At 40.6% G+C, this 15091-nt stretch overlaps 1 protein-coding gene across 1 annotated transcript in view; it reads left to right on the top strand.

Annotated features, from left to right (window-relative positions):
- The window catches only part of LOC149458639 (inter-alpha-trypsin inhibitor heavy chain H3-like), a 263380-nt gene that overhangs the window by 226987 nt on the left and 21302 nt on the right, over positions 1-15091 (top strand). Inside the window, exons 15-16 of the mRNA XM_089681994.1 lie at positions 10723-10790; positions 12930-12950. Coding sequence (XP_089538120.1) covers positions 10723-10790; positions 12930-12950 — 89 coding nt within the window. The remainder of the gene's footprint in view (positions 1-10722; positions 10791-12929; positions 12951-15091) is intronic.

Genomic DNA, 15091 nt, shown 5'->3' with positions numbered 1-15091 from the left:
TATGAATGATGGTGCCTGCCTCCACAACAGCAGTGCTTGGAAGTTTCGGGATTGATGGCTAATCTAATGGGAACCACATACCACCGGAGTAGGCAGATTGACATTTAAATATACTGTAATATAAAGTATTACCAGCATAATGAGTATAAAGGTTTTTTATTATGACAAATGGCTTGATCCCTGTATATGAATTGATGTATCTTTTTGTTTTCTAACTTGCGTTATTTTCCTTTTCATGTTCATTATTACTCGTTTTCCAGGACAAAGTAAGTATTTATTTAACCTTTTGTTAAAAACTTAACATAATATCTTTGTTTATTCATAAAAAATTACAATATACAAACAATAAACAAATGTGATAGCGGAGAGGAACTGTCACTGTAGGCCCATTACTTTGCTTTTTAAGGACATAGGATAATTGTTAACCCCTTCATGATGTAGGGAAAAACAAATCTTACTGTGATATGCGTATGCGTTAATAAAACTGCAAATCAGTGCGTGTACTTAATGTATTCAGGTGAATTATACCTTGTTCTTTTTAGGGCAAATTAGACTTTCATTTGGTGGTAAAGGATAATGGATATCTACTCATTTTTGTATTATTATTATTATCAAATGAAAACTGACACAAAATATGTCATTTTAATGACATCAGAATAATAAAAAAAAGTAACTGTATACTTTTTGCTATTACCATAATTTAGTTCTTATATCAGTGCACAGGTAAGAATTCTAGGTACCCTTCTTGGTAGCTGGAAATACAAGGTCCCCCCCTCCCCATCCCAGGTGAATACAAAAATGCACAAATCAAAAACCAGCACTATAATAAAATCCCAATATTTATTATAATCCTCAGGATCTTTTCACCTCTCTCTCACCAGATGTAAACACCCTTTATGTGTATGGGTCAGAATAAAGCTCGATCACAAAAATCATTAAAGTGTGTCTTCTCTTTATCCCATCACCTTCCACTCTTCCTCAAGGTGTTGCTACATTCAACAATAAAGCAAAAGCAAGAAAAACAAAACAAAAACAAAAAAGAATACAGTGCAGTATGCTTCATTTTTTTAAAATCACACGCCAAATATTGTACTCACATTCCATAAATGTGTTCACACCAAATAACACCAAGTGCTCTTAGTGTTTCCAATCCCCTTTGTCTTATCTACTCTTACCAAAGATGAAATTTCAAATGTCATGTATAATATATTCTCATTTACTGCTTTCCTCTGACATTTTCAACATTGGAATCTTCAGTATTGAAATACCCAAAAAACAATAATTCTATAAGATGGCTGACCATGTACTTCCAGTTGCAGCATGCGTCTGGTGTCAGACGCCCGCCAGAACCAGACGTACCCAGTCAGTCATCTTGAAATTGGACTTTCACATTGTTTCTGCATATGTAAGCATTTAGTTGAGGAATAAATTATTTTAACTGTGTAAATACTTCACTGTAGTCCTTTTTTATTTTTTTTGCATGGTATTATTGAATATACAGTATTTATTGTGATCATCAGATGTGAGGAGACGGTGGAGATTGTGGAGATACCTGTATATGCATATATAGCCCTTTGAACAGCAGACATATAGTTTGAAAAGGTACACTGCTTTACGGGATTTGATGCATGGATGTTAATCACGTGGGAATTTATTGTTTTTTGCACTTAAATATGAGCACAATTATTGTGGAATACTATTGGTATATAAAAACTGTTACCCTAATATAGAATTTTAGTTTTTTTGGATATTTGAACACTGAGGATTCCCACATCAAACATTTCGGTGGAGAGCAGTGAATGAGAATATATGATATGTGACAGCTGAATATTTCACTTTTGGTAAGATGAGTCAAAGGGGAATTGGTAGCACTGAGAGCGCTGGGTGTTACTTGGCTTGAACACATTTACTGAATGTGAGCACAATAAATTTTGGTCTGTAATTTTGTAAAAATTGGAGCATACTACACAATTTCCTTGTTTTTTTTTTTTGGGGGGGGGGGTTCAGTCATTGGACATACCAATACCTTGAGGAAGAATGGAAGGTGATGAGATAAAGAGATGACACGCTTTAATGGTTTTTGTGATAAAGCTTTAGACCAGGTTCACATATGTGTGTGGCCAGTTTCAGTGTAACTTTTTCAAAAGGGTCTGGTGTGGTTTCGTTCAGCAGTTCAGGTGCGATTCAGGTGCAAATTTTTCAAACATGTGACACTTGAAATTGCACCAGATGGAAAATCGTACCTGGCTCTTTTTGAAAACACACTTCGGTTGGCCTGCACATAAGTGAACCAGCTCCATAAAAAGCCAGGTTAGTGCACATGTGGATCAGATGCGGTTCAAAACACATCCAATTCACATGTATGTAAACCGGAGATTATTCTGACCTATACGCATGAAGGGTTGTTGCATCTGGTGAGAGTCTAAAAGGTCCTGAGGATTATAACAAATACTGAGACATTGGACAGATTTTATTCTAGCACTGATTTTGATATATGCCTAATACCATATCTAAACCACCAAAGAACAACCCAATAAAAATGATCCTGCCCATGATGATCCCAGCAATACCACATACAGTCATGGCCAAAAATACTGGCATCCCTGCATTTCTGTCAGATAATGTACCACTTCGCTCAGAAAACTGTTGCAATTACAAACGTTTAGGCATTCTCATGTTTATTTCTTTTGTTTGTATTGGTATGACACAAAAAAGTGGAGAGACAAAAAGCCAAATCTGACACATTCCATACAAAACTAAAAAAATGGACTGGACAAAATTATTGGCACCTTCTCAAAATTGTAAGAAATAATTGCATTCCAAGTTTGTGATACGTCTGTAATTTGTAATTAAACTCAATTGTATCAGTTAACCACTTGCCCTCCAGAGGATTTACCCCCCTTCCTGACCAGGCCATTTTTTGAGATACAGCGTTGCGTTACTTTAACTGACATTAACTGGCAGCGGTCATGCAATGCTGCACCCAAATTGAATTTACGTCCTTTTTTTTCCCACAAATAGAGTTTTCTTTTGGTGGTATTTGATTGCCTCTGCATTTTTAATTATTTGCACTGTAAACATAAAAAAAACGACAATTTTTTTAAAAAACTATATTTTAACTTTTTGCTATTAAACATGTCCAGTAAAAAAATTTAAAAAATCTAATTTCTTTATAAATTTAGGCCAAAATGTATTCTGCTACATCTTTGCATCTTTGCTAAAAAAAATCCCAATAAAAATGAATTCCAATAGTAAATTAATTGGTTTACGTCAAAGTTATAGCGTTTACAAATGGTGGTATATATACTGGAGTTTTATTTTATTTTTTTGTACTATTAACAACTTGCCAACCGCAGATAGCCGAATTACGGCTACACTGCGGCTGGCCAGTTCTGGGAGGGCATCATAGGACGTCCTCCCAAAACGCGCTCTCCTGGGCCCCCGGGGGTGCGCACCTGGTGATCTCCGTGATCGCTGTGTCCTACAGACACAGCTGATCACATCATGTGGTAAAAGGCCAATCTCAGCGGCCTTTTACCACGTGATCAGCCGTGTCCAATGAAACGCTGATCACCGGGAAATGCAATTGCCGGTTCTCGGCTGCACTTTCCTTGCGCTGTCAGAGCGCAAGGAAAGTGCTGCCGAGAACCGGCAGTTGTCAGAGCAGGGATCGGCACTGATCATCAGAGCACTGATGATCAGTGCCCTGATGATCGGTGCCCAGCAGTGCCACCCACCAGTGCTGCCCACCTGTGCCCAGCAGTGCACCCACCTGTGCCCAGCAGCGCACCCACCTGTGCCCAGCAGTGCCACCCAGCAGTGCCACACACTTGTGCCCAGAAGTGCCACCTACCTGTGCCCAGCAGTGCCACCCACCTGTGCCCATCCACCTGTGCCCACCAGTGCCACCCACCTGTGCCCACCAGTGCCACCCACCAGTGCCCATCAGTGCAGCCCAGCAGTGCTGCCAGTCAGTGCCACCAGTCAGTGCCCAGCGGTTGTGCCAGTCAGTGCCCAGCAGTTGCATCAGTCAATGCCTAGCAGTTCCGCCAGTCAGTGCCCAGCAGTGATGCTAGTCAGTGCCACCTATCAGTGCCGTCTATCAGTACCCATCATCAGTGCCACCTATCAGTGCCGCCTATCCGTGCCACCTCATTAGTGCTGCCTATCAGTGCCACCTATCCATGCCACCTCAGTAGTGCTGCCTATCAGTGCCCTTCAGTGCTGCCTATCAGTGCCCATCAGTGCCCATCAGTGCTGCCTATCAGTGCCCATCAGTGCTGCCTCATCAACGCACATCAGTGAAGGAGAAAAATTACCTGTTTGAAAAATGTTATAATAGAAACAAAGAAACTTTTTTTTTTCAAATTTTTTGTACTTTTTTGTTTATAGCGCAAAAAGTAAAGTGCCCAGTGGTGATTAAATACCACCAAAAGAAAGCTCTATTTGTTAGAAAAAAATGATAAAAATTTCATATGGGTACAATCTTTCATGATCGCGCAATTGTCATTCAAAGTGCAACAGTGCTGAAATTTGAAAATTGTCCTGGTAAAGAAGGGGGTATAAGTGTCCGGTAGGCAAGTGGTTAATGGCGGCGATCAGCGACTTGTACTGGGACTGCAGCGGGAATTCTGACACTGAGGGAACTGACTTGGTGTCAATGACATCCCTAGTGACACCAATACAGTGATCAGTGCTAATAAAAAGCACTGACACTGTACTAATGGCGCTGGCCAGGAAGGGGATAACATGTGGGGCGATCAAAGGGTTAAGTGTGTGCTGTCTCTCCCCATCGGTAATACTCAGCGATCACTGGGTGCCGGCGGGGAATCACCAGCCAGGACCTGGTGATTGACAGCCGAGGCCGCAAATGGTGGCGCGGGCAGGGCGCACACACGCGCACCCTACCCGGGAACTGCAAAATCATGTATATATACCTGATTTTGTGCACCCGTGCTGCCCTGTAGCAGTATTTCTGCTATAGGGCGGCGTGGAAGCGGTTGATGCTGACAATATAGAAGTCACATCGGCAACCAGTTAAAATGGGAAAAATTGACTCAACCTTTCTATTGTGTGCCACGTAGAGCATGGAGAAGAGAAAGAGCAGTAAAAATTTGTCTGAGGATTTTTAGAGCAAAAATTGTGGAAAAGTATGGACAATCTCAAGGTTACAAATCTATCTCCAGAGATCTTAATGTTCCTGTGTCCACTGTGTGCAACATTGTCAAGAAGTTTACAGCCCATGGCACTGTAGCTAATCTCCCTGGATGTGGATGAAAGAGAAAAATTGGTCAAAGATTGCAATGGATTGTTCGAATGGTGGTTAAAGAACCTTTATCAAATTCCAGACAAATCCAAGCAGACCTGCAAGCACAGGGTACAACTGCGTCAGCTCGCATTATATATCACCATCTGAATGAAAAGGGATGCTATGGTAGGAGACCCAGGAGGACCCCACTGCTGACACAGAAACATAAAAAAGCCAGATTGGAGTTTGCTAAAACTTACCTGAGGAAGCCAAAATCCTTTTGGGAGAATGTGCTGTGGACAGACAAGACAAAATTACAGCTTTTTGGTAAAGCCCATCATTCTACTGTTTTCATAAAAAGCAATGAGGTCTTTAAAAAAAAGTATACAGTCCCAACAGTCAAACATGGTGGAGGTTCACTGATGTTTTGGGGTTTCTTTGCTGCTTCAGGCACAGAATGTCTTGACCGTGTGCATGACATGAAATCTGAAGACTACCGTAGAATTCTGGGGTGCAATGTAGGGCCCAGTGTCAGAAAGTTGGGTTTCCATTAGAGGTCATGGGTCTTACAGCAGGACAATGACCCAAAGCACATGTCAAAAAGCAAAAAGAACTCAGAAATGGTTTAAAACAAAGCGCTGAAGAGTACTGAACTTGCCAATGATGAGTCCAGATCTCAATCCCATAGAGCACCTGTGGGAAGATCTCAAAACAGCAGCTGGGAAAAGAAAACCTCCCAATCTGAGAGACGTAGAGCAGTTGGTGAAAGAAGAGTAGTCCAAAATTCCAGTAGAGAGGTGTAAGAAACTCATTCATGGTTACAGGAAGCAATTGATTTCAGTTATTTTTTCCAAGGGGAGTGCTAACAAATATTAAATCGAGGGTGCCAATAATTTTGTCCAGTCCATTTTTTTAGTTTTGTATGGAATGTGTCAGATTTGGCTTTTTGTTTCTCCACTTTTTTGTGTCATACCAATACAAACAAAAGAAATAAACACGAGAATGCCTAAACATTTATAATTGCAACAATTTTCTGGGCGAAGTAGTGCATTATCTGACAGAAATGTAGGGGTGCCAATATTTTTGACCATGACTGTATGTTATTTGTTGTTTGTACCTGTAGTAGGGCCAAGAAACAGTAGTGTGCATTTAGCTTTTTTATCCTTCCTAAAACACAGTCACTAACTGACATTGATACTAAACTAATAAATTTGTCTTAATTCTACCTAAAATAAACTGACCCAGACCTTTGACCCTGACCTTTGACTCTGACCACAACTTTTGACCCTAACCTTGACCCCAGTCTTAACTCTGACCTATCTCAAACCCTTTTTTTTTTTTTATATCAGGTGGAAGGCATTTTGTACGCACCATATATTGAACAACCCATAAGTAAAATGAACAAAGCTTTATTATTGTAGAATGAAAATCATGCAATAGACAAAATGTGTATTCACAGGCCATATGGTGAAGACAACAAAGTGGCCAGAGTGCAGGAATCAATAAAAACATTGTAACATTTATTAAAAAAACACAAATCCACACTTACAGTCAGGTAAAAGAAGTGCTGCTTGGACGGAGAGAGAGAAGACAATGTATGTGGAATGCAGTTGTACCATTAGCTGACTTGCAACAACTGTCATGCACTGGATCCGGACCCGCCATATGGAACTGGAACAACGGCGGTGTCTGCAGACCTCTTCAACAAACCGATCGGAGCACTAGGGGTGTGCAGAGCGCGTTTCAGAGACCCTGCCTCCTTTGTCAAGTATCAGGTTTTTGACAAAGGAGCTGGGGCCTCTCAGTCATGCTGTACATGCCCCCTGCAAACCCCAGGTGCTTGCCTGGTTTGTTGAGGTGGTCCACAGATGTCGGCAGGTGCAGATTACAGTGGAAGAAAGTTGATGCAAGTTGGCTGACTGTATCACTTCATTCCACATACACTGTCTTTTCTTTCTACATCCAAGCAGCACTTCTCTTACCTTATTGTAAGTGTGGATTTGTGTTTTTTATTAAATGTTATAATTTTTTTTATTGATTCCTGCAGTGTGGCCACTTTGTTGTCTTCTACATGCTACTGAGGATCCTTCCCTGTTCTGATGTGCCTGGCTGCTGAACTCTTTGAGCCTCCATCCATCCATCCCCTCATCCATCTCTGAGTCATACTCTGCACTGCCTGTTTCCAAGGCTGCTGACCGTCTTTATTCCATCAACTTGAACTAAGAATTCATCTCATCACCTACTCTGGAGACATGCCATTATACTTAAGTACTTTACTTACGGGTAATTGTTACTGCTTTTCACCACCACTTGTTTCATGATTACTTGGGATTCAAACTGAGAGTGCTGAAAGACTTTTTTTTGCTTTTAGGTATTTACAGGCTATATGGTGTTAAATACTGTAGAATGCATTGCTTACAACAACCGTATTGTGTATTTGTATGTGACACCTGTAGAACCTTCCTAGGCAGCCAGGGAGAGCTAGACCTCAACTGTTAGCCAGGAAGGCTGAGTAGCAGCCTGGGTGTGATAGCTAGCAGTGATCAAATTATGGTCAGAGCTGGGAGGCTCTGCAGACCAACCCTCTGGAATTCCCCCCTGCTCTAGAAATTTGGAGAAAGGTCTAGAAGTAGTAGGTGGATCTGAGGAGTGGCTGATCTGCACTGTTGAGAGAGCCTGGCTAATCCCCAGCAGGAGGCTTGGCAAGTGGCCAGGACAATCCTTAAAAGTGAGTGAGCTTGCTGAGCTGTAGGAGAGTTTGGGTGGAAGCCTGGGGGGGGGGCCCGAAGAAAACTCTGGAATTCACCTGCTCCCAGAGCAAGGACCACCTGCGTACCAGGGAAGGAGCAGCCCAGCTAAAAGGCCTGATAGCAGCCACCGACCCACAGAAGAAGGACTGAGTGAGTAATCCTGCATCCCCTGGGCCAAATAGGGGAAGGAGCATTCTGATTGGAAACCTGACTCTATATCTGGGTCTGTTGACCCTTTCAAGCAGCAGCTGCTGGATCCCCTTACCCAGAGATTCCTCCAGACAGCTGGGTAAAGAAGAGGATTTATCTGGGGTCTGTGGCAGTACACCAGGAGAGGCTGGAGAGCTCTTCTAAAAAAGAATCCTTTCTCATGGGCTTGTACATAGTTGCCAGGAAGTTGTCCTTAGTTATTTTTCCTTGGGCATCCCGTACACCCCTAACCCCATCAAAGTTGAAATTCCCCTAATAAAACTTCAAAAATGAAGCTCAAGGACTGGTTACTAACTCCTGGATGCAGGTCTGTGTGAAAATGCGGGTTGCCTGGCTATGCAGGATTATAGGGGGACTCAAATACTCAGCAACTCCTGAGGGGGTAGTGCTACACACTTATAGCCGCATGTTACTGTCATACATAACAAATATCCTGCCCAAGTGCTCACATACATCACATATATATTGCCCAAGTTTCCAACGCGTTTAAAGAGTTGCTGTTCTTTAGGGGAAACTTGATGGACAAAAAAGGTAGGTAGATGGTATGCACAGTATGTAGAAAAGTAGCCTGTGAGGAGGAATTAAAAGCACATCACCCATGCGCTCCAATACAAGCCAAGAGGGAGAAGAGGGAGGCCTAACTACACCTGCAGAGATCCTGAAGGTGCTTCACATACTAGGCAACAGGACCACCCAGCTGTATAAAAAATGGCCCCTTATGGGAATATACTTGAAACACAGCACAAAAGGAGGAAGACCAGTATACAACCCTTAGAGGTAAAGGGACAAGGGGTGATTGGCAGTACATTTCTTGGCAATGTTCCTGACAATAAATTCCATATAATATAATGAATCTAATTGAGGAAATACACTCTTATAGTGACAGAAGCCTCTCCTTCAAGCGAATTCTGGAGTTTTCCTGCCTATGGTTATGTAAAAACAGAAAACAGGGAGGGGGAGAGAAATTGCCACTGTCTAAGCATAGAAGTGATAGGAAAATAAGTAAAAAAAAATAGATAAGTATTGCACTCACATACACCTGGATAAAACACAGTGTATCAGCATGTGGGAGGGGAAGTGCACCATTCTCAGTGTAGTATTAATAAAAGGCAGTGTACAAAAGATTAGATGAGATGCACTCACAAAGGGAAGGTGTAACACAGGCATTACTCAATATGTTCCAAATGGAGCTGCGTGGAGGGTAGATAGGGTGATCTTGCATTCTGCTATCCACAGTGGCCTCCAATCATGCACACCAGTGTGGGTTCTTCCTGGTTTTCATCCTATGAGACACTATAGTATATTTTGACAAACTTATCCACCTATGACCATCCAGGACTGACTGTACATTGGAACCCATGATATGATGCCACTGGCATGAGGCGTCTGGTACATTACCTGTTATACTTCCTAAATGTGAGTTTGTTTTTATCTTTTATATTTTTATTGAAAAACTAATACTACACTTAGAGCAGCCCACTCTCCGTTTGGATTTTTTTTTTTTGCACCGTATTTTACATCCACTGATGAGACCATCCACTAGGAGAAGCTCCCTATCCATCCTTCATACATCTCAGTTGGGAACCATCAGAAGGACACCACCTGCTGGATACATTGGGTAATGCCTGCATTACACCATCCCCATGTGAATGCATCTCATTTAATTTTTTTGTACATTGCCTTTTATTAATACTACACTAAGAGTGGTGCACTTCCCTCTCTCCTCTTTCTTATTGTTTTATATCCATCAGAGTATTCTTAAGAAGCTGCTGTCTGTTGATGTCTCCACTTAATGTATTGATACACTGTTTTTTTTCCATGTGTATGTGAGTACAATATTTATCATCCAGTTTTTCATTGATTTTCCTATTCCACTACTACACTTAGACAGTGGTGCTCTCTCTCCCTCTCCCTGTTTTCTGTTTTTTCATGACTACCCAACAGCATGGCCAACCTCCGCCCAACACTTGGAGGAGCCAACAGTACCATCTACATACTATTTTTGTTCATCATGTTTCCCACGTCTTGAAACGCATCGAACACTTAAGCTATACATCTGTGATGTAGAGCACTTGGGCAAGCTATTTGTTATGTATGCAAGTAACATGCGGCTCTAGGTGTCACACATAGGTGCTTGTTGTAAGCAATGCATTCTGCTTATCACCACATTGTCTGTGAACATACCTTTTCTCTATTGTATGGTTTTAATCTTAAAAAAATTAAAGCTTTTTTAAATTTACTTATGAGTTGGCTAATATATGGTGCCTACAAAATCTTTCCTACCTTTTCCAAAAAGTAGCCCAAGCACTGACTTCCATTGCTTTCTTCATGCTTCCCTCTCACTGACCATGGATGTAGACCAAAAGGGAATAAACGAAGTTGGAGACTGTGATACAGGAAAGCTGACTACAGTATGAAATGAAAAGAACAACATGGTTTGAAACCAAAAAGTATTAAAGGAAAAGAAAGGAATGTATTTTAGGAGATAGCAGCTTATACAATATTATGTCCAAGCCTAATTACTTTAATGCCATTTATTGCAGAAGAGACACCTGCATATCAAGTTTCTTCAGCTGTAACCAGTAAGTTTTACTAATTATTACACCCAGGGCTTTTTTCAGGGGGAACACAGTTCCGGCACCTCCAGCAATGAATGTATGTAATGGCAGGGGGTGGTAGGAGGATCTATTTAAGGTTGGCTGCTAGGGGATCTATTGTCACTGGGGGGATCTGTTGATGCAAAAGGGAGGTGATTAGGGGGGGAACCAAGGGATGATGCTCAGAGGTAGGTTGTTGGTGGTGACAAGGGATGACTCAGAAAAGCCTGATTACTGATTTAAGTGAATTGTACAGCTAAAAAAAGTTTTGTTTTTTGCTAGATGTACAATACAATGTTTAATTTCAAATGCTTTCTTGGACGTTAATTGTTTATTTTGGCAGTTGTCTTTGTGAAGTTATATGCAAATCTTGACTTTTCCTGTAAAAGTTATAGGCTGCCTTAATGAGAAGGGAACAAGGTCAAATTTGCCTTTTACATGAAAATCCAGATTTTTATACCTTTCCAGCTTCCTATATTTTTTTGGTTCCGATTGTTTAGACATGCTGTTTTCACTGATGGTAACATCCTATGTACTTTTATATTTCACTTTCAATTTGGATTGCCTGTTCTTATTACAGATACATTTCCTTATGTATAAGATTAAAAATAATACTTTACAAACCATTTTTGAGGTATAAAATAGAGCTTTACAAGAAAAAGAATACTTGGCTTGGACATCTGGAGTTCCTTCCTCCATTTCTATAGGCCAATAAATGAAAAAGGAGAGTTACATACTTGGATTACAAAATAAGAAAGTCAATTAGGAAACTATGAAAAAAGAAGGGGTGAAAACAAAACTAACGTTTTATTTTACTGAATTAGATCTTAGGTGATGGTACTATGTAGAATATTTCACTCATGCCTAAATATTAATTAGTCTACTTTCTTTTTCTCTCAAATTTTTTTCTTATTTCAACTTTACATTAAAAAAAAACTTACAAACATTACACACTTAATATTTTCTTTCATATTTTCATTACATCTTAACATCAGAATGCACTACTTTCCTCCACAAAAACAAAACTCCAAGAATTCCTTTTGACCTTCTATACAGGCACTCTCTATTACTACCCTTCATCCTGGGGTTATTACCTAATCACTTCTATCTCTCTGTTGTTCCTGCTCGTCCATGGTTTCCACATTCTCTGGAATCTACCTATACATCATTGTTTAATATATACCACCCTTTATTTGCTTATTGTTTCATCCACAGTCCTCTCCCATTCTCTACCTGAGGTTGGCATCTTTGCAAGCCATCTCTGCGCAATCAATTTGCTCACCTGAAATAAACAACGAGTGATTGCTTCCCGTACCTCCTTCACTGCCTTGTCCTCTTCAATATAACCCAATATACATGACATTGGTTCTAAGCCACAGGTTACCCCATACACAGGGATGGACTGACCATTCGAACACTTGGGCACTGCCTGAGGGCCCGGGGTCAGTAGAAGGCCCCATGAGATGCCCCTAGTACCTTTCATAGGCTTTTTTGGGTGTGGTTTGAGTATGGGCGTGGACACTGGGGCCCCATGATCCCCTATTGCCCGGAGGCCCCATAAGTTGTCAGTCCGCCCCTGCCCATATGCCACTTTTATTGCATCTAAAACATCTACCCAATGCCTATGCAACTTTGGGCATCTCCATACCATGTCAATGAGGTCTTCTTTTGGATCTCCACATCTTGGGCATCTAGCATCCTACCTCCACCCAAACAAAAAAAGTTTCTGCGGTGTACGGTATGCCCTATGCAATAAAAAGAGGTGAGACTGTCTCTGTGAAGGGGAAGAGGATACCATAGGCCCTGTATTTAATATATGTATCCACTATTCATCTGTGATATTTCCTATATCCTCCTCCCATTCACTCTTACATAAAAGTACTTTCTTCTCTTCTATTGCCGCCTCACATATACCTACATATAATTCTGTAATCAATCCCTTAGTTGCTCATTTATTAATTACTTAACCCTTGCAGCATGGGGCCAACCTTACTGCAAGGGAGCATTTTTACTCTCCCTGCAATTCAGCTTTAATCTTTAAATCAAAACTATAGACTTAAGTTCAAATGAATTTCTTACTAGTATTGTGTCTTTTTATCTTAATTATACTGTTTTTTTTTTCAGGATACCCTCCATCTAACTGGGGTAATGTGTTTCTTGTTCTTTAAGTGCAATTCCAAATGTGATTATATAAAATCCATGCGCTTTGTCTTCTATATAAAAAACTTTTTTTGCAGTTTGTGTAGATTACAGTTCCCTATCTGCTTTTTTCTGTAGCTTTTTTTATTGAGGAAGGCTATGCCATTATACTTGCTGGAAACGTGTGCTAAGTGGCAGAGTTTAGCCGTTATAATCATATGATCACTCACGTATGATTTTTTGCTGCCCCAATGCTTTGCTTTGTGGCAAGAATGATCCCCCTGTTCATTCAGTGGGCAGTAGTGCCTGCTGAACATGACCCATTGAAGTGAATAGGGCCGTGCCGCAACCACGTATAATGCATGCAGACTTTTAGGAGTTAAAACAGATGGGGTGAAGGCGACATAACTCCTCTTTGCTACCTTTCAGCGGCCCTCTGAAAAGTGATCCACTGTGGATCACTCTTCAGTAGGCAACACTACGTTAATCAAGCCCTTAGTTCAGAACATTTCTGGATGTATTGATATACAGTTGTGTTCAAAATAATAGCAGTGTGTTGAAAAAAGTGAATAAAGCAGAAAATCCTTCTAATAGCTTTTATTTCCATACACACAAATGCATTGGGAACACTACACATTCTATTCCAAATCAAAACATGAAGAAAAATATATCAAATTTGTGTTGTTCCTCTAAAACAAAATTGAAGAAAAGTGAATATTAGACTGTTCAAAAAAATAGCAGTGTTTGTATTCTTCTTTACAAACTCAAACATTCACTATATAAACTGAAAAATGTTGGAAGATTTTGCTTTCCTTTGAATCACTTAATTAATATTTAGTTGTATAAGCACTGTTTCTGAGAACTGCTGTACATCTGTGTTGCATGGAGTCAACCAACGTCTGGCACCTGTGAACAGGTATTCCAGCCCAGGATGATTGGACTACATTCCACAGTTCTTCTCTATTTCTTGGTTTTGCCTCAGAAACTGCATTTTTGATGTCACCCCACAAGTTTTCTATTGATTAAGATCCGGGGATTGGGCTGGCCACTCCATAACGTCAATCTTGTTGGTCTGGAACCAAGATGTTGCACGTTTACTGGTGTGTTTGGGGTCATTGTCTTGTTGGAACACCCATTTCAAGGGCATTTCCTCTTCAGCATAAGGCAGCATGACCTCTTCAAGTATTCTGATGTATTCAAACTGATTCATGATCCCTGGTATGCGATAAATAGGCCCAACACCGTAGTATGAGAAACATCCCCATATCATGATGCTTGCACCACCATGCTTCACTGTCTTCACAGTGTACTGTGGCTTGAATTCAGTGTTTGGGGGTCGTCTGACACACTGTCTCCGGCCACTAGACCCAAAGAGAACAATCTTACTTTCATCAGTCCACAAAATGTTGCGCCATTTCTCTTTAAGCCAGTCAATGTGCTCTTTGGCAAATTGTAACCTCTTCAGCAAATGTCTTTTTTTCAACAGTGGGACTTTGGGGGGGCTTCTTGCAGATAGCTTGGCTTCACATAGGCGTCTTCTAATTGTAACAGTACTCACAGGTAACTTTAGACCTTCTTTGATCTTCCTGGAGCTGATTGTTGGCTGAGTCCTTGCCATTTTGGCTATTCTTCTATTTATTCAAATGGTAGTTTTTCGCTTTTTTCCACGTCTTTGAGGTTTTGGTTGCTATTTTAAACCATTTGCGATCATTTTAGTTGAGCAGCCTATCATTTTCTGCACTTCTTTATATGTTTTCCCCTCTCCAATCAACTTTTTAATCAAGGTACTCTGTTCTTCTGAACAATGTCTGGAACGACCCATTTTCCTCAGAATTTCAGAGAAAAATGCACTGTAACCAGCATGTACAACATTTGCTGCCTTCCTTCCTTAAATAAGGGCAATAATTGCCATCTGTTTTTCAAAGAATGACTGACCTCACTAAATGAACTCCACACTGCTATTATTTTGAACATGCCCCTTTCAATTAGTGATTCAATTACACAGAATCAGCAGCATGCATGTCATGACTGTTGGGTCTGTTGGATTTCTATTACTCTACTACACCTGTTAGTAAATTATTTGCCATGTAGAAATATCATTTCTACCAAAAACAGTGATTGATCAGGTTAGTGATGTCTGACTGCTA

The sequence above is a fragment of the Staurois parvus genome, unplaced genomic scaffold (genome assembly GCF_062004578.1).
Source record: "Staurois parvus isolate SC_StPar_1 unplaced genomic scaffold, SC_StPar_1.0 ptg000282l, whole genome shotgun sequence".
Taxonomy (NCBI): Eukaryota; Metazoa; Chordata; class Amphibia; order Anura; family Ranidae; genus Staurois; species Staurois parvus.
Note: the sequence above shows the minus strand (reverse complement) of the source record. Positions and strands in the feature narration are given on the sequence as shown.